The 21,688-nt window shown below is 41.7% G+C and overlaps 3 protein-coding genes across 4 annotated transcripts in view; 2 read left to right on the plus strand and 1 right to left on the minus strand.

The window, feature by feature from the left end:
- LOC134754883 (choline-phosphate cytidylyltransferase B-like) overlaps positions 1-21,688 on the plus strand; it is a 177,098-nt gene that overhangs the window by 35,697 nt on the left and 119,713 nt on the right. The window lies entirely within an intron of this gene.
- LOC134754886 (choline-phosphate cytidylyltransferase A-like) overlaps positions 1-21,688 on the plus strand; it is a 104,391-nt gene that overhangs the window by 35,504 nt on the left and 47,199 nt on the right. For both annotated transcript variants that reach the window (XM_063691347.1, XM_063691346.1), the window contains exons 3-5: positions 7,919-8,141; positions 11,649-11,746; positions 16,683-16,845. In XM_063691347.1, the coding sequence (XP_063547417.1) occupies positions 7,919-8,141; positions 11,649-11,746; positions 16,683-16,845 (484 nt within the window). The remainder of the gene's footprint in view (positions 1-7,918; positions 8,142-11,648; positions 11,747-16,682; positions 16,846-21,688) is intronic.
- Positions 1-21,688, minus strand: part of LOC134754852 (serine/threonine-protein kinase polo) — a 466,060-nt gene that overhangs the window by 32,436 nt on the left and 411,936 nt on the right. The window lies entirely within an intron of this gene.

The raw sequence follows: 21,688 nt of genomic DNA on the forward strand, positions 1-21,688 counted from the left end.
TCATTTTAAGTAATCATAAAGGATGCACCTGATTAAAATTAAGTCGAAACTATCCATCAACAGCCATAAACTTCTTCGTCAGCGGTAAACCTTAAAACTTAAATACGCGATTAAGTCCCATTTTACAATTTAATAATAAACTTCATATCCAAAAATATCACACACACGCCTTCATCATAGACACAAGCTAGCAAAAGAGAAATCATACTAAAAGGCAAGAAAACTTTATTGACAGTGTGTTCGAAACTAATCATTCGTGGCGCTGTAACTTTACACGATAATATTATTGGTCCACGACACAAATTGAAAACGTAAGAATCCACAAAAAAAAAATGTTAAGGAGCATTTTGCTATAAGCAATTCAAATTATGACGATTAGACGGTATTACATGCCCTATTGCCCAGAAATCAGTTAAACATTTTATTTAAAGTCAACACAACAAATTTCTTTACATACAATCTGACCACAAGGGCTAGAGTATCTCGTATCTATTTCCATCGAGTCACATATTTTCCTAAATAGAACCCATCGCGCTGGCTTTGTGTGGTACACTCAACCGAAACAAATCATAAAAGGATGGAAGCAACTTACGCGATTTCCAACTTTCAGTAACAGTCTGACGACCAGTAAATATGCTGCTCATCTCAGCTTCTGTAAACAAACAAAGGCACCCACGTTTGAGAAACCGCAGCTCCTCTCCGGTCTCGCAGCAACTATCTTCATTCTCCTTGGTGTAAAGGACTGTAAACGTGTTTTAGATTTACAACATTAACAACAACATTTCCACGAAAATTCACACAACATAACATAAAAGTAATGCAAAATATCAGATAAGTATGTCAACTGTCATTTCACTTCAAATATTTTCCTTCACATTATTTCTTTGTTTTCCACCAGCAACAGCATGAGATTTCATCATTTTCTTAGGTTTAAAAACTCTTGACTCAAGGAATGTCAGGGATTTTCAATAACGGTAGTTTTTTTTGGGACCTTCAGTCCACCTTCATTTGGCAAATCGAAGCTTCCATGAGGAATTCCGTAGCGAATTCCATGTATTCGGCCACTTCTGATGTCGGAATCGTGGGCGTATCTTACTATCGGCAGCGCATCAGAACCTTCAATCGTGGATGACGAGGGCTTTCAATGAAATACGATATTCAACTCACAGTCTTTACTACACAAGACTGTTTACAAATCACAGCACGTTACATTTCTTATCCAAAGCAAACCAGTGGATTAGACCCAGGAACCGCCAACGTCGTCATCTCCTCCCGTTCGTGCTCATCAGCAGATTGATTGACAGCCTCACTTCAATTGTTCTGGATTCTATTGTTTAGGCAGCGCACTCTATGACGACTTGGCGGAACAACTGCGTCGAACGCCACTCAAGTGTACTGTAACACCCTAGTTTGCTCTATTTGTCAAAGATTGCGCGATAACGCCTATGAAAGGCAATAGATGGCACAATTCAGTCATTCTCCGACATATTTATTTGGATTTCGTATTCAAATACTAACGTAAACATGGCGGCAGCTAGGCGGATACAGTTGCTGCAAATGAAATATCATACGGCATGTCGTAGTATGGATGTTTTGAATGGATTGGCTTGTAATCCCGAACTGTCTTCGGAACAAGAAAGTGATTTTATGGTGCGGTTTCAAGATTTAGAGAAAGTTTATGAGGCATTTACGGAAATGTTTTATGAACTTCAACTCTCTGCTGCGGATATAGAGAGTTTTGATTTGGAAGGTCATCTTCAGGAGTACGAGACGTACAACAAAAGATATTATTTTATCAAACAACGTCATTTAGGGTTAACTAATTTGAACGCTTCAGCTAATGCGGACAATAGCTGTAGCAGCGGTAGCGGTAATGACAATCCTAAGAGCGCGCGGAATAGGGCAGTTCTCCCTAAAGTCAAACTTCCTACCTTTGCGGGACAGGTGGAAGAGTTTGTTTCTTTTATGGAATTATTCCAATCTTTGGTGGGCAATGATACCACTTTATCGGATACTGAAAAAATGTATTATTTAGCGGGGTCGCTTTTAGGTGAACCAAAGTCCTTGGTCCAGCATTTGTCGGCCACAGGGGACAATTATTCGGTCGCGATAGATTTGTTAAATACACGGTATAACAACAAAAGGTTGTTGGCGGATCGTCTGTTGCACAATTTGTTAAGTGCACCTCACGTCACCACTAAAGGGATAAGTGGTTTAAAAATGTTTTTAAATACTTTGATGGAAAACACAAAAGCCTTGAAAAAGATGGAGTTTCCTGTTGATTCGTGGTGCTATTTGCTGTTTTATATTAATTTTCAAAAGTTAGACGGCAACATGAAGAAACATTTTGAAGACAAGCACGCTGATAAAGAATTACCCACATTCTCGGACCTTATAAGGTTTTTGGAAACCGAAATACGTATTTTGGAATCCAGTGCGGAGCCACAGGCCGGTGCGTCAGCGGGAAGACGTAGTGGAAGTGGACAGAGCCATGCGGTAAAGGCTCATGCGGCATTTCAGAGTGCGGGTTCGGCGTCGTCGTGTCGACTATGCGGAAAAAGCGGACACTTCATTGCTAAGTGTGACAAATTCTTGGAGATGAAACCTGCGGCTAGGAAGCGTCAGGTGGTATCGCTTAGGTTGTGCTTCAAGTGTTTGAATGGTCACAACATTAACCAGTGCACTTATAACAAAAACTGTTACAAGTGTAATTCGGCTAAACACCATTATTTATTACATTTCGATCTTCCGGCAACTGGTTCAGATCGTGAACAACGTTTGACGTCAAACAAGTTTACTACAAGTGGGGAGGTTCACAACGCTAGCTCGTCCTCTCCAAGTGCTCCTATTGTGAGTGCACCTTTTCCCAGCGGCAATCCAGGAAGTGCGGTCCCTGGAGTCACTGGACTAATGGCATCACAGGTCAATAAACCTAATATGTATCAGCGAAAGGTGCTACTTGCGACGGCAATAATAAGAGTACTGGACAGTAGCGGAAGCTTCCAGGAGGCGCGGGCCTTACTGGATGGAGGAAGCGAGAGTACATTTATATCGGAGTCATGCGTGCAGAAGTTGGGCTTAAAGCGGTTTAAGCCTGAAGCCTCAATTACAGGACTGAACTGTACTCCTATAAGCGGTTGCAGGGGAGCAGTTAACTTAACCATGGCACCTAGGCTGACGGATCAGCCTGTGCTAGTGACCACGGCTACGGTCTTAAATAAAATCACACATAACCTACCTGAATATTCGTTGCCGGCACAATTAGCGGATAATTATCGGGGACTGTATCTTGCGGATGAACAGTTCTTTGTCAGTCGAGAGATTGACATTTTAATAGGCGAAGATCTACTTGGTGACATTGTACTTAGCGGGCGCATTAAAATCAATGATCACATTCCACTGATGACGAAAACGGTGTTCGGCTACGCGTTATCTGGTCCAGTCACTATTGCGGCTTCCCCTCAAGTTCCGTGTGCGTCCCATGTCTTCTTCTGTAGCACAACCACAGATCGGATTTTAGAGCGATTCTGGGAAGTGGAAGACATTCCAGTTACTATAGAAAGCCCCAAGGATCTGGAATGTGAGAAGATGTTTAAAGAAACCCATCGACGGGTTGAAGAGGGCAGATATTCGGCACGGTTGCCTTTTTTATCTGATGCCCCTGAAATCGGAAATACTGTGCCAATAGCCATGAAGCGGTTCTTGGCTATGGAAAGGCGGCTCCTCGTGAACGGAAACGAGGCTTTTAGAAATAAGTATGTCGGATTTATGCGGGAGTATTTGGAGACTGGACACATGTCTTTGTGTAACGGGGAACCACAGGACTATAGAAGTGGTAGCTATATCATTCCACATCATGGAATTTTTAAGGCGGATTCGGATAAAATTCGTGTTGTTTTTGATGCTAGCTGCGCATCAGCGAATGGAGTCGCCCTAAACGATTGTTTACATGCGGGTCCAAAGCTACAGCGAGACATCGCGGAAATCATATGTAGATTTAGGCTACATCGCTATGTTTTTACAACGGACATCAGGATGATGTTTAGACAGATTTTGATTGCTGAGGAGGATAGGCGGTTCCAGCTCGTTTTCTGGAGGGAGTCCCCAGACTTACCTTTGCTTGTATATCGGTTGAATACCGTAACTTTCGGCATGAAGTCGAGCCCATACCTCGCGATTCGGGCGCTAAGACAATTAGCATCCGACGAGGAAACGCGGTTTCCTGCAGCGGCACATCTTCTCCGCTCTTCGGTGTATATGGATGACATTTTAGGTGGAGCTGACTCCATAGAAGACGCGAGCAAGTTGAAGCAGGAGCTGACGGACTTACTACGCTCTGGCGGTTTCGAGCTTAGTAAGTGGACGTCAAACAGCAAAGAAGTGTTAAAAGACATAGAAGAGGAGCATTTAGAAAAACCTCGGAAGATATTTGACAATTCGGATGGGCCTAGCTTCTATAAAATCCTCGGTGTTCAATGGGATTCTAGCAGTGATAGTTTCTCATATCGTACTAGGCTAGACGATACTAGCGAATGTACTAAGCGGTCAATTTTGTCAACATTAGCTAGGGCTTTTGATCCTTTGGGATGGATCTGTCCGGTCATCTTTCAGGGTAAGGTTCTCATGCAGCAACTCTGGTTGAAGAATTTGTCATGGGACGCAAAAGCTCCTAATGACGTGGTTGCGGAATGGCAAGGTATTTTGAAAGAAATGCCCGAAATTTCAAGTCTGCGTATGGAACGGTTTGTCTTATTGGACGAAAAGTCTTGTTCTCTGCACGGATTCTCAGATGCATCAGAACTGGGATATGGTGCAGCGGTTTATCTGAGGACTATGGGACAAGATGGAAGGGTGATAGTTAGTTTGATGATGGCCAAATCCCGAGTCTCACCGGTCAAATCAAAACTAACTATCCCGAAACTTGAACTTAGCGGTGCTGCGTTGCTAGTCAGACTTTTGAAATACGTCGTTGCTGCCATCAGTGATGACATGACGATCGACGGAATCTTTGGGTGGTGTGACAGCACCATTGTTCTCTCGTGGTTGAAGATATCACCACATTTGTTGCAGACTTTTGAGGGCAATCGCGTTTCTCAAATTCTGAATTGCGGTTTAGACATAGCCTGGAGACACTTACCTTCAGAAATGAGCCCTGCTGATGTCGCGAGTCGCGGTTGTCGCGCATCAGTACTGCTTGAGCACCCTTTATGGTGGGGTCCTCATTGGTTGTCAGGTGATGCGGAAACCTGGCCCAGGAATATAATGGATAAAGCGGAAGATCCATTACCTGGATTACGGAAGGTAAAGGTAAATGTTCGGGCCTTAGCCGGAATTGTTGACGAAGATAATATTTTTATGCGGTTTAGTCGGTTGGATATGTTATTGGCGGTCGTAGCATATTGTTTCCGGTTTGTCAACAATGCCAAGAATTCGTCTGAAAGACTTATAGGGGTGTTGACAGTCTCAGAGCGACGGTTCGCTTTGCAGCGGTTAATTAGATTGGTCCAGCAGGAGGAGTTTGCGGACGACATCCACTGCTTGGCCCAGAATAAACAATGTTCCACGCGGCTACGTCGGCTTCTGCCATTTATTGGGGATGACGGCTTGTTGCGCGTTGGAGGTCGTTTGGAACATTCGAGTTTATCATTTCCAAGGAAGCATCCGGTGATTTTGCCCAAAGCACATAGTTTAACGATTTTGATCGTAGATCATTTTCATGTGACTTATTGCCATGCGGGAGCTACGGTGGTCATGGCGGTATTACAACGGCAATTTTGGATTCTTTCAGCAGGACAAGTGGTTCGTACACGAATTTACAAGTGTATGAAATGTTTTAGGACCAAGGCTAGGCCTACAGCGCCAATTATGTCAGCGTTGCCCTGGGATCGGGTTAACGCGACTGGTGTGTTTCACACTGTGCAAACTGACTTTGCTGGTCCGTTCAGCATTAAACATTCTCGTTTGCGGAACGCAAAAATTCTAAAGGCGTATCTTTGCGTATTTATATGCTCTGCATCCAAAGGGGTCCATTTAGAGTGCGTCACTGACCTTTCGACGGAAGGTTTTCTCGCGGCTTTGACTCGCTTCACATCTCGACGCGGTATGCCGAGTATGATACGTTCAGATTGCGGAACTAATTATACCGGTGCAAATAGGTATTTGGATGATGTGCGTAGATACTTAACTTCGCAGGAAGTACAGCAAGGGCTTAGCGACGGCGCAGCCAAGCAGTCAATAACATGGCGGTTCAATTCTCCAGCGGCGCCACATTTCGGTGGTCTATTTGAGGCGACCGTAAAATCGGCTAAAACATTATTGCGGCGTGTCATAGGTGAACAGGTTTTGACGTTCGACGAATTGGTAACGGTATTTACCAGGGTTGAAGCGGTTCTTAATTGTCGTCCGTTATGCCCGTTGTCCCAAGATCCTCATGAACTGGAGGTCTTGACGCCTGCCCATCTACTCATAGGTAGACCTTTGCTTTCGGTTCCGGAGTACAATTTTGAGGATATGCCAAACTCGCGGTTGAGTCGTTTTAACTTAATTCAAGCTATGTCTCAACGCCTGTGGAGAAAATGGAGTGACCAATATCTTCATTCTCTTCAAATGCGTAGAAAATGGACATCTCCAACTGATCCGCCTAAGCTGGGCGATCTTATTCTTATAAAGGAGGAAAATTTACCTCCTCTGAAATGGAGGTTAGGAAGAATAGAGGAGTTGCTACCAGGCAAAGACGGTGTTGTTAGGGTAGTGCGTCTTAAAACTTCTACAGGTAGCTTCACGCGGCCGGTTGTTAAAATTTGTAAGCTTCCTTTGGAAGATTAGGCGGAGGTAGCGATACCAAACTGTTTTAGTTTAGTGTTTTAATTTATTAATAGAGTTGAATTTTGTTTATTTGTTGATAAAGGCTTTAGCCTTTCTCAGGCGGGGGAATGTTTAGTTTTTAATACCAAACTATTCGGAACGCATCCTTAAATTGTTTCGTTATGCCACTTTTGTCATCTCGTTCATTCTCACCTTTTATCATATATATATATATATCTCGTTTGGGGCATGCGCATAACACAAACAAAAGGAACAGAATTTTGAATTTGATGGAAGAAAAGAAAGAAAATGTCAGAGCTCCGTGCGGTCGGATTTTAAATGTGATTCGGTGAATTTTATTATTAAAATACTTTAAAGAAGATCATAAAAGTGATGTGATAAGATGTGAAGATAGTAAAAGTGAAGTTACACTTAAAGTGGAGTTTAACTGGAGCCACGAAGACCTGCACAAGCGCCACGGGGGTGAGTGTAGGGATATATTTATATATACGTTTTTTTTTGTTTTATCATTGCATCGAGAAACGGGTGCAAATTCTTCCGAGGCGCGAACTAGAACCAGCGCAACAAAAAACAGTCAAAATCCAGGTCAACCGGGTGACTGGAAGGCTTAGAATCCACATAGAGATTTGGCTCCTTTATATATAGGTAGTCTCCATGTATAAAAGTTTCTAATTCCATTCCTTACTTGTTGCTTTTCTAATTTTTTCGCAACTGTATTAAAAAACTTCGTTCGATACACGTGCGGATATGTCATTCTTCACTCGTCCCGATTTCTCGGTACTCGTGAAGTAATGACATACTTTCCGCACTAGCATCGAAATGTACTATAGACGAATTCAGTTTGACTTTTAAACCGACTTCAAGATTTCAAAAGGAGGAGGTTCTCAATCTCAATTCGATCGTATGTTTTTTCGTTTGTTTAGTTAAACTCTGAACCAAAACTGATGATTTATTGGTAATTTGTTACAAAACGCGAAGGTCGATGTGTTGTGTTAGTCCTTGAGCTGAGAGCAGAGCAGTGTTTTCAACAAGTCGTTTGGTAACATATGGTGACATGGACAGGAATGTTATAGTTTGTGTGTGGTTGTTGCAGTCGCTGAGGTTCGCGGCGCCGTTCAGCACGGACCCGATAGCGGTGGCGGAGCGCGAGTGCTGCGCGTACGGGCGAGTGGCGCGCGCGGCGGCCGCGGCGGGCACGGCGGGTCGCCGCGTGCGCGTTTACTCGGATGGCATCTACGACATGTTCCACCAAGGTCACGCGCGCCAGCTGCAACAGGCCAAAACTGTCTTTCCCAACGTCTACCTCATCGTCGGAGGTAGTGTCAGCCATCCTTATAGCATCAAGTCAAAATCAACTTACCCTGCCACGTATCATCCATTCCTCTATTAGCTAGGTTAACACGTTAACAGCTATTTCATTTGATCATGATCAAATACATAGGGTAGGGAGGGGCATGTTGAGCAAGCGGGTAAGGTGGAGTTGGGCAATCAAAATATGTATCTCCAAAAGTAAACATGCGACGCGGGAACTCAATATGGCGAAAAGTGAGGTCTCTAGGAGCGGAACACAATCCGCCATTACCAGCGGTAATATGCATCGCTTGTTTGTTTTTTTGGACTCAGTCTCAGGCATCAGGTAAGCATTTAATACTTAGTAAATTTACTTGTCTATTGTTTTGTATGTTACGTAAGTATCGCTCTTTTTTTTAAACCCAACATTTAAAACAAAAAAAAAACGTGGCAAGGGGCTAGTTGTGTAATTTGTGATGGGACACGTTGATCAATGGAATTTATTAATTACTATTATGTAGCTGGTGTTTATTGTTATTTATGGAACATTTATGGAACAGATAATGCCAAATAACGTTATTAGTAATATGTAATAATATCGTTTATTAATAATTGTGCATAAATTCGTTAACATCTTTCCATGATTATGTTGAAAAATCTCTTTTTTTTTTGCTTGCTCAACTTACCCTCATACCCCATCCATACCTGTGCTTGACCTTTGTTACTTGAGAAAATTTTGCTGTTTATAATACGTAAAACAAGAATTTGGTTTTGTCATATATAAATGTTCTATAGAGTTCAGTAGATTTCATTTTTTCTAAGCCGTCTGTTTTGGCATTACAAAGCGATGAACTCAAATGTGCTCAACATGACCCGCTCTACCCTATAGGGTTAGATTAGCACGGGAACGAGGAGAGTGGCGTAATAAAAAAACCGGCCAAGTGCGAGTCGGACTCGCGCACTGAGGGTTCCGTACCATTAGGTACGCAAAAAACTGCAAAAAAATCACGTTTATTGTATGGGAGCCCCACTTAAATATTTATTTTATTCGTTTTTAGTATTTGTTGTTATAGCGGCAACAGAAATACATCATCTGTGAAAATTCCAACTATCTCGGTTCATGAGATATAGCCTGGTGACAGACGGACAGACAGACAGCGCGGAGTCTTAGTAATAAGGTCCCGTTTTTGCCCTTTGGGTATGGAACCCTAAAAAGGGGGCCTACTAAGCAATGGGTGGATACAGGCGGAATGACTATAGATAGATAGATAGATATTTAGTAAAAGGGTCCCGTTTTTACCCTTTGGGTACGGAACCCTAAAAAGGGGGCCTGTTCAGCAATGGGTGGATACAGGCAGAATGAATAGATAGATAGATATTTGCCCCTTATTCGTAAAACTTTACAAACCTTATTAGTTAATTTATGTTTTATCCCTTTCTTACAAATACATAAGGCGCCGTGAGTTCAGTTTCTTTTCTCACTCTCACTGATCGTGAGCGAAACTGCTGTGCGTGCCCGGGAGCGAGGATATATTTTTTTTGAATTTATTATTTTTAGTTAGTTTTAACAAAATAAAAAACCGGCCAAGTGCGAGTCGGACTCGCGTTCCAAGGGTTCCGTACATTACACAATTTAAACAAATTATTTTTTATGTGAAACGTGACTGAAATGTCTTTAAAAAACCCGTGGGGGTCGGATCAAAAACTAAATAATTAAGTCCGACTCCCGCTTGACTGCAATTTCTAATAGGTTTTCCTGTAATCTATAGGTAAAGATCTATTTTGTGTATTTTTTTCAAAATTTTAGAACTAGTAGTTTCGGAGATAAAGGGGGAATGGTCATTTTTTGCCTATTTTCCTGAATAACTTCTAAACTGTTTTTCCTAGAATTATTAAAAATATATATTTGAGTTTCTCACAATGAGCTCTTTCATTTGATATGTAACACGATATAGTTTGAAAAACTTTATTTATTAATTTTCTCATTTACCCCCCAAAAGTGGCCCCCATGTTTAAAATTAATTTCTTCACGTTACATGTCCGTCTTTGGGTCACAAATTTACATACGTATACCAAGTTTCAACTTAATTGGTCCAGCAGTTTCGGAGAAAATAGGCTGTGACATATGGACAGACAGACAGACGCACGAGTGATCCTATAAGGGTTCCGGTTTTTCCTTTTGAGGGACGGAACCCTAAAAAGTAAGTCGATGAGTTCGATCAAAAATGAAGCTGCAGATTTTTGTGCGCATTGCATGCGCAAGCAATTTTCATATTTTTAGCTTTTGTGCAAAAATTGTTACAAATTGTTAATGGTGCGTTTTAGACCAGGTCTAGGCTAAGCTAGGCTAGGTAGGTATATGCCTATGCGCAAATATGCTGCCATTGATTCTGGTTGCATGTTTAAGCCGTTTGGGGTGGAAACCCTCGGGCCTTGGGGACCCGGAGCACATTGTATATTTAGGGAGCTAGCGAAGCGTCTCACTGATGCTACGGGTGACCAGAGGGCTGGTTACTTCCTTGTCCAGCGAATTGGCATCGCAATTCAGCGAGGCAATGCTACCAGCCTTCTGGGCACCTTACCATCCGGCCACGAGCTAGCTCCCATTTTTTACTTGTAAATATATGGAGATATTTTTAGTTAATTTAATTATTTATGTTTTTTATATTTTTATGTTTGCCTGAATTAAATTTTAAAATAAGGTATATGCCTAAATAAACCCAGCAGCAGTAGTATAGCCTGCCGATAAAAGAGGTAGCCATGCTCCTGACTCCTGAATTTAAAACAAACACAACACCAAACCTGTTGTCTCTGCATCTGCGAACCATTTTGGTTAATATATGTATTAAAGTGACTTAACTGCATGTTACTAAGTGTGCTTATAATATTTGGTAGAATTGAATCATGCGCACTGCAATTTATTTCCGCCGTGTGTGAATTCCCTCATCACGTGCATTCATCATTAAGGCTCAAATATCACTTATTATTGCGATAATCAATATCGAACCATATTATACTAATCATCAATCTTGCCTATTGCCTATCAGCGTACCAGATATTAGGCGTGACTAAATTAAACTTCTACATAAAAACAAAACAAATCATTGGCCAGAATAAGTAACACGATTCAATTGTGAGATAAAAGCAAGAGTGAAGATAACATTCGTGCAATGTGTCCAATTTACGCAATTACAAAGTCAATTATAATGTCGAGTGTGTGAAACGGTTTTTCTATGAGATGTGCGAGGTGGCCAAACGGAGAGTAAGGTCAATACTAGCCGTGAAACTAAAGTGACCATTTTCAATAAGTATAGCTCGCATCGGTACCTACTTTTCATTTCGATCTTGGCTTGAATCACTCCATATGCCCTCTCTGAACGCGGTTCCGACTCGTTGATCCAATTGTAATTTGTTGGTAAAGGTCTACACATCCTCAGCTACGTCGCTTAGCGCATCGCTGATCGCTGATGGAATCTCGGTGTGTATACATGTAGATGAGCTCACCAGTAATGCAATGCTTGTCTAACTTGCAGTGTGCAACGATCAGCTGACGCACAGCCGCAAGGGCCGCACGGTGATGACGGAGGACGAGCGCTACGAGGCCGTCCGCCACTGCCGATACGTCGACGAGGTAACCCCCTCTTCTTTATCTTTCAGACTCGGTCATGACATATAATGGAATGGCATGAGTTGGTTCTCGATCACGGAATAATTTCGCTTACTGATCCCAATAATCCGTAGGTACGTAATTATTTTAAATGATACATAGTTTAAGGTCGATGTCCATGGCCGTCATGCCGATTAGCGACCAAAATATGTTGTTGGTATAGGTACTCGCATATTAGTGCGAGCGAGACGTACATAAAGTAAGTTACGCAGACGTTATCGAATATGTCAGTTATATTACACTGGTAAAACAGTCGTGGTAAGGCTACTATAGTACTATGCCTTATGGGAAAGTAGGGGCGTATTACCCTAGGGCCAAGGGGCCATGGCCCGGGGCGGCAGGCTGCGGGGGGCGGCGCAGGCCGCCGATGGCTTTCTGTTTTGTGGTGTTACTGGTACTAGACATAATTTAATTTAAAGTAAGTAACTATTCGTTGTCTAATGCCAGTAGTCACATCAAAATTTTTACAGCGCGTTTGCGCCCCTTTTCCTTCTACCTCATTTCTTTACCCACGCGGATTGTCAACGAGTTCTCATGATGTCGCCCTGTGACGTCGCTCTTCACATCGCCCTAAGGCCGCGAGCTTCCGTTAATGCTTTTTGGCCCTGGTCTGCAACAAACGCCGTAGGTCGCGTCCCGCGTCCGGCGTGACGCTGTACGCGACGTACGACTGCTTACTATGGAAATGCACTATAGTGGTCTCTCTCACACGCCAGACGCCGCGGCGGCGTAAAGCGTTTGTTGCAGACCAGGGCCTAAGGCTGCATGCTTGACGTCGGCATTAACGCCGTGAGCGACGTCTAGACGCCGGCCATTGCGTCAGCAATCGCTATACTTCCTACGTTAAATAAAGGCATCGTGTACGACGTCCGTACCTCTGTGGCGCACGGCGTCCAGATGCTGACGCCGACGTCAACCGAAAACCGTACACTATTAACACTATAATTATTGAGTATAGAATTCAGAGGCGACCTGGGAGTTGGCGAACTGGTCAGTCGGAGCCTAGCACAAAAAACAAAGCGCGTTCTTTTAGTGGGTACTGTTAAAGTAATACACCAATCATCATCAAATAAAGGATTTAATATAATAAAACAGACATAACTTGGGAAACTCTACCAGGCGACGCCATTACCGCGATGGCTATCTGTCAAGTCCTTGCCGCGCTATAGTGATGTGTCCATTCCCAATTCCGATTGTTGAGCAGTACTCGCGAAAGCCTCATTAAGGAAGTAACCAGCCCTCTGGTCACCCGTAGCATCAGTGAGACGCTTCGCTAGCTCCCTAAATATACAATGTGCTCCGGGTCCCCAAAGCCCGAGGGTTTCCACCCCACACGGCTTAAACATGCAACCAGAATTAATAGCGGCATATTTGCGCATACCTAGCCTAGCTTAGCCTAGACCTGGTCTAAAACGCACCATTAACAATTTGTAACAATTTTTGCACAAAAGCTAAAAATATGAAAATTGCTTGCGCATGCAATGCGCACAAAAATCTGCAGCTTCATTTTTGATCGAACTCATCGACTTACTTTTTAGGGTTCCGTCCCTCAAAAGGAAAAACCGGAACCCTTATAGGATCACTCGTGCGTCTGTCTGTCTGTCCATATGTCACAGCCTATTTTCTCCGAAACTGCTGGACCAATTAAGTTGAAACTTGGTATACGTATGTAAATTTGTGACCCAAAGACGGACATGTAACGTGAAGAAATTAATTTTAAACATGGGGGCCACTTTTGGGGGGTAAATGAGAAAATTAATAAATAAAGTTTTTCAAACTATATCGTGTTACATATCAAATGAAAGAGCTCATTGTGAGAAACTCAAATATATATTTTTAATAATTCTAGGAAAAACAGTTTAGAAGTTATTCAGGAAAATAGGCAAAAAATGACCATTCCCCCTTTATCTCCGAAACTACTAGTTCTAAAATTTTGAAAAAAATACACAAAATAGATCTTTACCTATAGATTACAGGAAAACCTATTAGAAATTGCAGTCAAGCGGGAGTCGGACTTGATTATTTAGTTTTTGATCCGACCCCCACGGGTTTTTTAAAGACATTTCAGTCACGTTTCACATAAAAAATACTTTGTTTAAATTGTGTAATGTACGGAACCCTTGGAACGCGAGTCCGACTCGCACTTGGCCGGTTTTTTATTTTGTTAAAACTAACTTAAAATAACCTGAGCAATGCAAGCCTTCAAGTTGGACTTCAAATGAATCGAACCAAATCTCAAGTGATGACCAACAGCAGGAAACGTACGGTTACGGTAGACGGGCAGACTATACACTATGTTGACGAGTATATTTACTTGGGCCAGTTAGTCTCTTTCAACAACAGGCAAGACAAAGAAATTGAGCGCCGTGTCAAAAACGCCTGGAAGAGCTACTGGTCCATGAAAGAGCTGATGAAGGGTAGCCTTCCACTGTCACTGAAGCGAAAACTCGTCGACATGTGTATCCTGCCCGTCCTAACCTACGGTGCCCAAACATGGTCACTCACAGAGAGTCAGAAGTCCAAGTTAAAGGTATGCCAACGGGCGCAGCATTTTAGGTGTGAGGAGGACCGATCGTATCCGGAACACCACGCTGCGCGCAAAAATCCGCATTGCTGACGTCGGTGAGAAGACTGCTAGGCTCAAATGGGACTGGGCCGGTCACGTCTGCCGCATGCATCCAGACAGATGGGCTAGCATAGCCACCAAATGGATGCCAGAAGAGGGGCGCGGACCCGGCAGGCCCAGACGGAGATGGCGGGACGACCTAGACACCTTTCTCAACAACTGGCCGGAGGAGGCACTATATCGGGAGTCGTGGAAAACAAGGGGAGAGGCCTTTGCCCAGCAGTGGGACACCATAATGGGCTAGTAAAAAAAAAAAAAAACTAAAAATAATAAATTCAAAAAAATGATATCCTCGCTCCCGGGCACGCACAGCAGTTTCGCTCACGATCAGTGAGAGTGAGAAAAGAAACTGAACTCACGGCGCCTTATGTATTTGTAAGAAAGGGATAAAACATAAATTAACTAATAAGGTTTGTAAAGTTTTACGAATAAGGGGCAAATATCTATCTATCTATTCATTCTGCCTGTATCCACCCATTGCTGAACAGGCCCCCTTTTTAGGGTTCCGTACCCAAAGGGTAAAAACGGGACCCTTTTACTAAATATCTATCTATCTATCTATAGTCATTCCGCCTGTATCCACCCATTGCTTAGTAGGCCCCCTTTTTAGGGTTCCATACCCAAAGGGCAAAAACGGGACCTTATTACTAAGACTCCGCGCTGTCTGTCTGTCCGTCTGTCACCAGGCTATATCTCATGAACCGAGATAGTTGGAATTTTCACAGATGATGTATTTCTGTTGCCGCTATAACAACAAATACTAAAAACGAATAAAATAAATATTTAAGTGGGGCTCCCATACAATAAACGTGATTTTTTTGCAGTTTTTTGCGTACCTAATGGTACGGAACCCTCAGTGCGCGAGTCCGACTCGCACTTGGCCGGTTTTTTTATTACGCCACTCTCCTCGTTCCCGTGCTAATCTAACCCTATAGGGTAGAGCGGGTCATGTTGAGCACATTTGAGTTCATCGCTTTGTAATGCCAAAACAGTTGGGCTTAGAAAAATGAAATCTACTGAACTCTATAGAACATTTATATATGACAAAACCAAATTCTTGTTTTACGTATTATAAACAGCAAAATTTTCTCAAGTAACAAAGGTCAAGCACAGGTATGGATGGGGTATGGGGGTAAGTTGAGCAAGCAAAAAAAAAAAGAGATTTTTCAACATAACATAAAGAGCGATACTTACGTAACATACAAAACAATAGACAAGTAAATTTACTAAGTATTAAATGCTTACCTGATGCCTGAGACTGAGTCCAAAAAAACAAACAAGCGATGCATATTACCGCTGGTAATGGCGGATTGTGTTCCGCTCCTAGAGACCTCACTTTTCGCCATATTGAGTTCCCGCGTCGCATGTTTACTTTTGGAGATACATATTTTGATTGCCCAACTCCACCTTACCCGCTTGCTCAACATGCCCCTCCCTACCCTATGTATTAGATCATGATCAAATGAAATAGCTGTTAACGTGTTAACCTAGCTAATAGAGGAATGGATGATACGTGGCAGGGTAAGTTGATTTTGACTTGATGCTATAAGGATGGCTGACACTACCTCCGACGATGAGGTAGACGTTGAATATGGTCCTTCGTAGAGAAACCTTTACGGAAGCCGGCCTGTTCTACTGGCAGTTGTTTTTCTATAGCAGGAGAGATGCGTTTCTGAATAAACCATAGGTGAATCAAATTGATGAATATGATGATGCCGATGATGGTGGATTGTTGGCGACAAAATTAACCGATATATATTTTTTTAATTTCATTGAGTTATTACAATACATTCAGGGTGTTTAAAAATTATCACAAGAATATGTGCAAACTACAATCGTCACATGTTATGAATTATGATACGACTACGAGTATGAATGATACAGAGGAGGACCGATAAGACAAGCCACTTCGTATTGTGCCTATTTAGCGACGAACGCCTTAAATGTGCATGCCATTGTAATGCTCTTCTCATATCGATAGCTACATTAGCTACCAGTAGATAGCAATTTTCTATATGCTACCGCTAATAAACATGACATTATTAGTAATACATATTAATTGCATGGTATCATTCAACCGGTTTGCCCTTTGTAATATACCACAAGTTCAAATTGACGGAACGTCAATCGTGGTACAATCGTGAAGTACTTATGCAAAATTTCAGCTCTAACCGTAACAGAAACCGTAACGCGGATCTAACCTAATTTGCAATATTTCACTACAGACTACGGGTCATGTAAAACTTTAAGTTGTAAGAAATATGTGTGTCTCAGGTGGTGCGGGACGCGCCGTGGGAATACGACGAGGCTTTTATGGAGAAGCACAAGATCGACTTTGTGGCGCACGACGACATCCCCTACACCACCGAAGACTGCGACGACACATACGCCATGATCAAGTCCAAGGACATGTTCGTCGCCACCGAGCGCACCGAAGGTCAGGATCCGTCATGAACCATAGGTACTTTCATTTATAGGATTAGAGAAAACACAAAAGTAGGTCGGATTCGCCCATGTTTTTTCATTTACTTCAGCCATCAGCCCATCACAGGAAAATATTAACACACATTTACTTGTTTCCGTTATTTATTCATTAAGAGTATATCAGAAGCGTTTTCCTCCTCATTAGTTCATTGTTTTTAGTCAACCGACTTCTATAGGCATGTAGCGATAATTCGATTCCTCCCCTAGCAATTCGCAATATAGTAGATTATACAACAAAAGCATAGGCAAGACAGCGGTGTGAAACCAAACGCCATCACTGACCGCATGGTGGAGATGGCACGAGCTAAACGCGACAAACTATTTACTACGGAAGTCAAAATAGACCTCAAGACTCTCACAGAGACTTGTCCAAGGAACCAACATCTTGCCAGACCTTTTGAGGTCGACGAAGTAATGACAGCTGTAAAGTCTCTAAAAATCAACAAAGCTGCAGGGCCTGACAATATCTATAACGATTTCATTCAGCACATGGGTCCTGTTGCAGTGAACTGGTTAACGACGCTATTCTCTTTCATTCTCAAACACAACCGACTTCCTAAGGAGTTTAAGCTGGCAAAAGTGGTTGCAGTCCTAAAGCCGGGAAAGCCAGAAAAGCCGGATCTTTATCGGCCAATAGCTCTCCTCAGCTGCACACTTAAGCTCCTTGATCGTGTTCTCTTGACAAGGATTGAACCGTTCATAGAAGCTATCACCCCTCCTGAACAAGCTGGATTTCGACCTGGAAGAAGTTGCACGGACCAAGTCCTAGCCCTGACGACCCACATCGAAGCTGGTTACCAAAAAGCGCTTAAGTCCACAGCAGTTTTCATTGACTTAACTGCTGCTTACGACACGGTGTGGAAACAAGGTCTCATGAGCAAAGTTTTCGATGCGATTCCGAGCAGAGAGGTGGCGGATCTTATAGACAGCATGTTGAGCAAGCGGGAATTTGAAGTTTTCTTGGGAGGCTCAAAAAGTAAGAGAACGAAGCTGAATAACGGTCTGCCTCAAGGATCAGTACTGGCGCCGAAACTCTTTAATCTCTACATCCACGACCTACCGCCAACGGAAGCAACAAAGTTCATATATGGTTGTGCAAACCAAATCTTTCTCGGCGGGAGACAGCGCCCTAACTGCGGACCTTACAAAGCTGGCAGAATATTTTAAGTTTTGGCGCCTAATCCCCAGCGTAACCAAGACGGAGGTATCATGTATTCATCTTAGCAACCAAATGGCGAACTACCATCCTACTGTTCACTTCAACGGAGTAAAGCTTAAGTACAACAAATGCCCCAAATATCTAGGAGTCGCCCTTGACATATCCCTCACGTATAGGGAGCATCTCACCAAGTTATCACTTAAGCTTGCTTCGCGGAACTACATGATACACAGACTGTGTGCTACATCTTGGGGAGCATCCGCTGAATGCCTGCGCACGACTAGCATCGCCTTAGTCTACTCAGCCGCAGAGTACTGTGCTCCCGTGTGGTTGGAAAGCGCACACGTGGCGAAAGTGGACACTAAACAATGACACTATGCGATGCATCACCGGAACCATCAAGTCCACCCCCACATACTGGCTGCCAACTCTGTGCCACATAGCCCCCCCCCCACATATGCGTAGAAAGTATGCATTGAGGAGGGAAACAGAGAAGATCATCTCAACTGGCTCCTTGCCCATTCATAGAGATTTCTGTAACCCACCTCACCAGCGTCTGAAGTCCAGAAAACCCGCATATACCCAGAACCTCTCAACTTTTAATATTCTAGAGGCTTGGGAAAATGAATGGGCCGCCGCCAATGCAAACCCGACATGTCGACTCCCAGGGTTTGACCTACCGAGAAAACAATGGTGTCGGCATAATAGGCTCAGAACGGGTCACGGCCGATGTAACTACTTTTTGCACAGGTGGGGGTGGAGAGACTCGGCTCTGTGTGACTGCGGCAGGGAGGACCAGACCATGGAGCACATTATCCAGCTTTCTCATATCAAGGGCCACCAGAAGATCTGCTGCATCTCACACCCGACGCAGCTGCTTGGCTCAGCACCCTGAGCGTTGATGTTTAATGTTTAATATACTATAGAATAATGTTAATACCCGTATAACTAATTGCCTATTATGCCATACGATTAAATAAATAAATAAAAACAACAAGGGCATAAAGCGATCGCCGCCAAAGCGCTTGCTGCGCTAGGACCAATAAATTGCCTCTGATCAAAATTGACGATTATGCCTGAGTTATACACTCTACTTTTCACTTCGATTGTAAGTAAAATTATATACAATAATTTTTAAGAAAAAAAACCGACATCATTGGGGGATGCCGTTGAAAGGTTACTTAGAAATTGAAATTGAAATTGAAATTGAAATTGAAATTGAAATTGAAATTGAAATCATTTATTGCATATCACATAGCAGGTACAGGTGTTCTTAAATATAAGCTGTTCATGTGACGCCCTGTTAGGGCACGGCAACAGTTCCACATACGGGAAACATACTTATTTAATCTAAAATTATGCATATTATTATTTACATATGTGCCAAACAATTAATTAATTATTTTACATTTAAATAAAATCTGCCATGCACAATATCAAATACAATTACAATCAATCTACGATCACAAGTATCACAAAAGAGATATTATACATCTTCAAAAAATTCTCTGATATTATAATAACATTTATCTAACAGAAATGTTTTTAGTTTCTTGCTAAACAGGCTTAATTTACTCTCGTTTTTTATGTTATTTGGGAGGTGATTATATATTTTTATTGACATATAGTGTGGGCTAGATGTGAACAGTTTCAGTTTAGAAAAGGGAAGTTTCAGTTTATTTAAATTTCGGTCGTTTCTTTTAGGTAGTGTTTCAGGAGAATATAGTTCGCTATGTTTTTTTACAAATTTGCTGGTCTCTAGAATATATATAGAGGTAAGAGTGAGTATTTTATACTTTACAAAAAATGGCTTACAGGTTTCCATTTCGTCAATGTTGGCCATTATTCTGATGCATCTTTTTTGAAGAATAAATATTTTATCTATGTCGGTACTATTACCCCATAATACGATTCCGTAGGATAATCTGGAGTGAGCGTATGCATAGTACGCTGCAAGAGCTGTTTTTAAGTCAGTTACGCGTTTGAGGTGATTTAGGGCATAAATGAATGACGATACCCTTTTCGTCAGGTTTTGTATGTGTTGCTTCCAATTGGTACTAGTATCTATGTCGATCCCTAATAAAGTTGTTGATTTTATGCATTCTAATTTAATATTATTATAAGTAAGGCTGATTGGCAAGTCTTGTTTTTGATAAGGTTTGAATTGTATGACTTTTGTTTTATTTAGGTTAAGTTCAAGATTGTTGGCTTGTAGCCATTCCTCTGTTTTTTGTAGCGTTTGGGTTAGTATTGTGGCAGCTTCCTCAGACTGAGTGCAGGGAAATAATATTGAGATGTCATCTGCAAATAACATACAATGTACATCTAATATTTTTGGAAGGTCATTGATATAGATAAGGAATAACAAACAACCCAACACGCTGCCCTGCGGGATAGAGCCAGTTACAGGGACTCTATCTGATTTGATGTGTTGTGTTAAGCCTGTTTCGAAGTTAGTATTTGCAATTTCAACATATTGGAATCGGTTTTCTAAATACGATTTAAACCACTTTAAAGTAGAGCCTCTAACTCCTGTGTTATGCAATTTAACTAATAGACATTCATAGCTTACTCTATCATATGCCTTACTCATATCGAGTAAAAGGCCTACTGCGTATTTTTTATTGTTAATTTCATCGAAAATTGTTTGGACATATTTATAAATAGCTAAGATGGTGGAGCGGTTTTTTCGGAATCCATATTGGTTTTCGTCTAGAATTTTGAATTTTTCGTAAAAAGAAAAGAGGCGTCTTATCATTGCAGTCTCGTAGACTTTTGCTGACGTTGGAAGTAAAGCAATTGGTCGGTAATTGTTAATATCTGACGTGGCTCCTTTTTTGTGTATTGGTCTTACTACGGATATTTTTAGCGCGTCCGGAAAAATACCTTCTGAAAATGATTGGTTTATTAGGAGTGTGTATGGAATAGCTAAATTTATGGCACAATTTTTGATAAGGGTGGGGGGTATTTCATCAATGCCGGAGGATATTTTATTTTTTAGATTTTTTAATATTGACATTGTTTCATCAGGTTCTATAGGCCTTAAGAAAAAAGAGTTATTTACTACGTTATTTTTGGGGATTTTTTTTGTGTAGGTAGAGTGGGCATTTGCAATGGAGGAGAAAAATGAATTGAAGGTATTTGCCACTATTTTGGGATCATTTTCAGGGCTACCATCAGCCTTTTTAATTTGAATGTTATTTGGACAATTGAATTTGTTTTTATTAGTCTCTCTGTTTATTATTTGCCACATTGATTTAGTTTTGTTTTGGGCCTTTTCAAATGTTTGTTTATTGTAGAGTTTTTTGGAGTTGTACATAGCTTTTCGTAGAGTTTTACAGTAGGTTTTATAGTGGTTTCTTAAGACCTCACTTTTTGACTGTGATACAAGTAGCTTTAGAAGTCTTTTGTTACGGCAGGAGATTTTTAGCCCTTTTGTTAAGTCTGATTTTTTTGATTTAACAACAATTTTAGTTATAGGAATGCATTTATTTAAGGCTGTTGTCAGAGTTTCGCTGAATGAGTTATAATTCTCGTTTACTGATTTTCTTGATGAAAGTACACTATCCCAAGGTACAGTTTCGATTTCTTTCTGAAATTTTAGTATGTTTGATTTTGAGAATATTCTTTTGTGGAT

The sequence above is a fragment of the Cydia strobilella genome, chromosome Z, assembly GCF_947568885.1.
Source record: "Cydia strobilella chromosome Z, ilCydStro3.1, whole genome shotgun sequence".
NCBI lineage: Eukaryota > Metazoa > Arthropoda > Insecta > Lepidoptera > Tortricidae > Cydia > Cydia strobilella.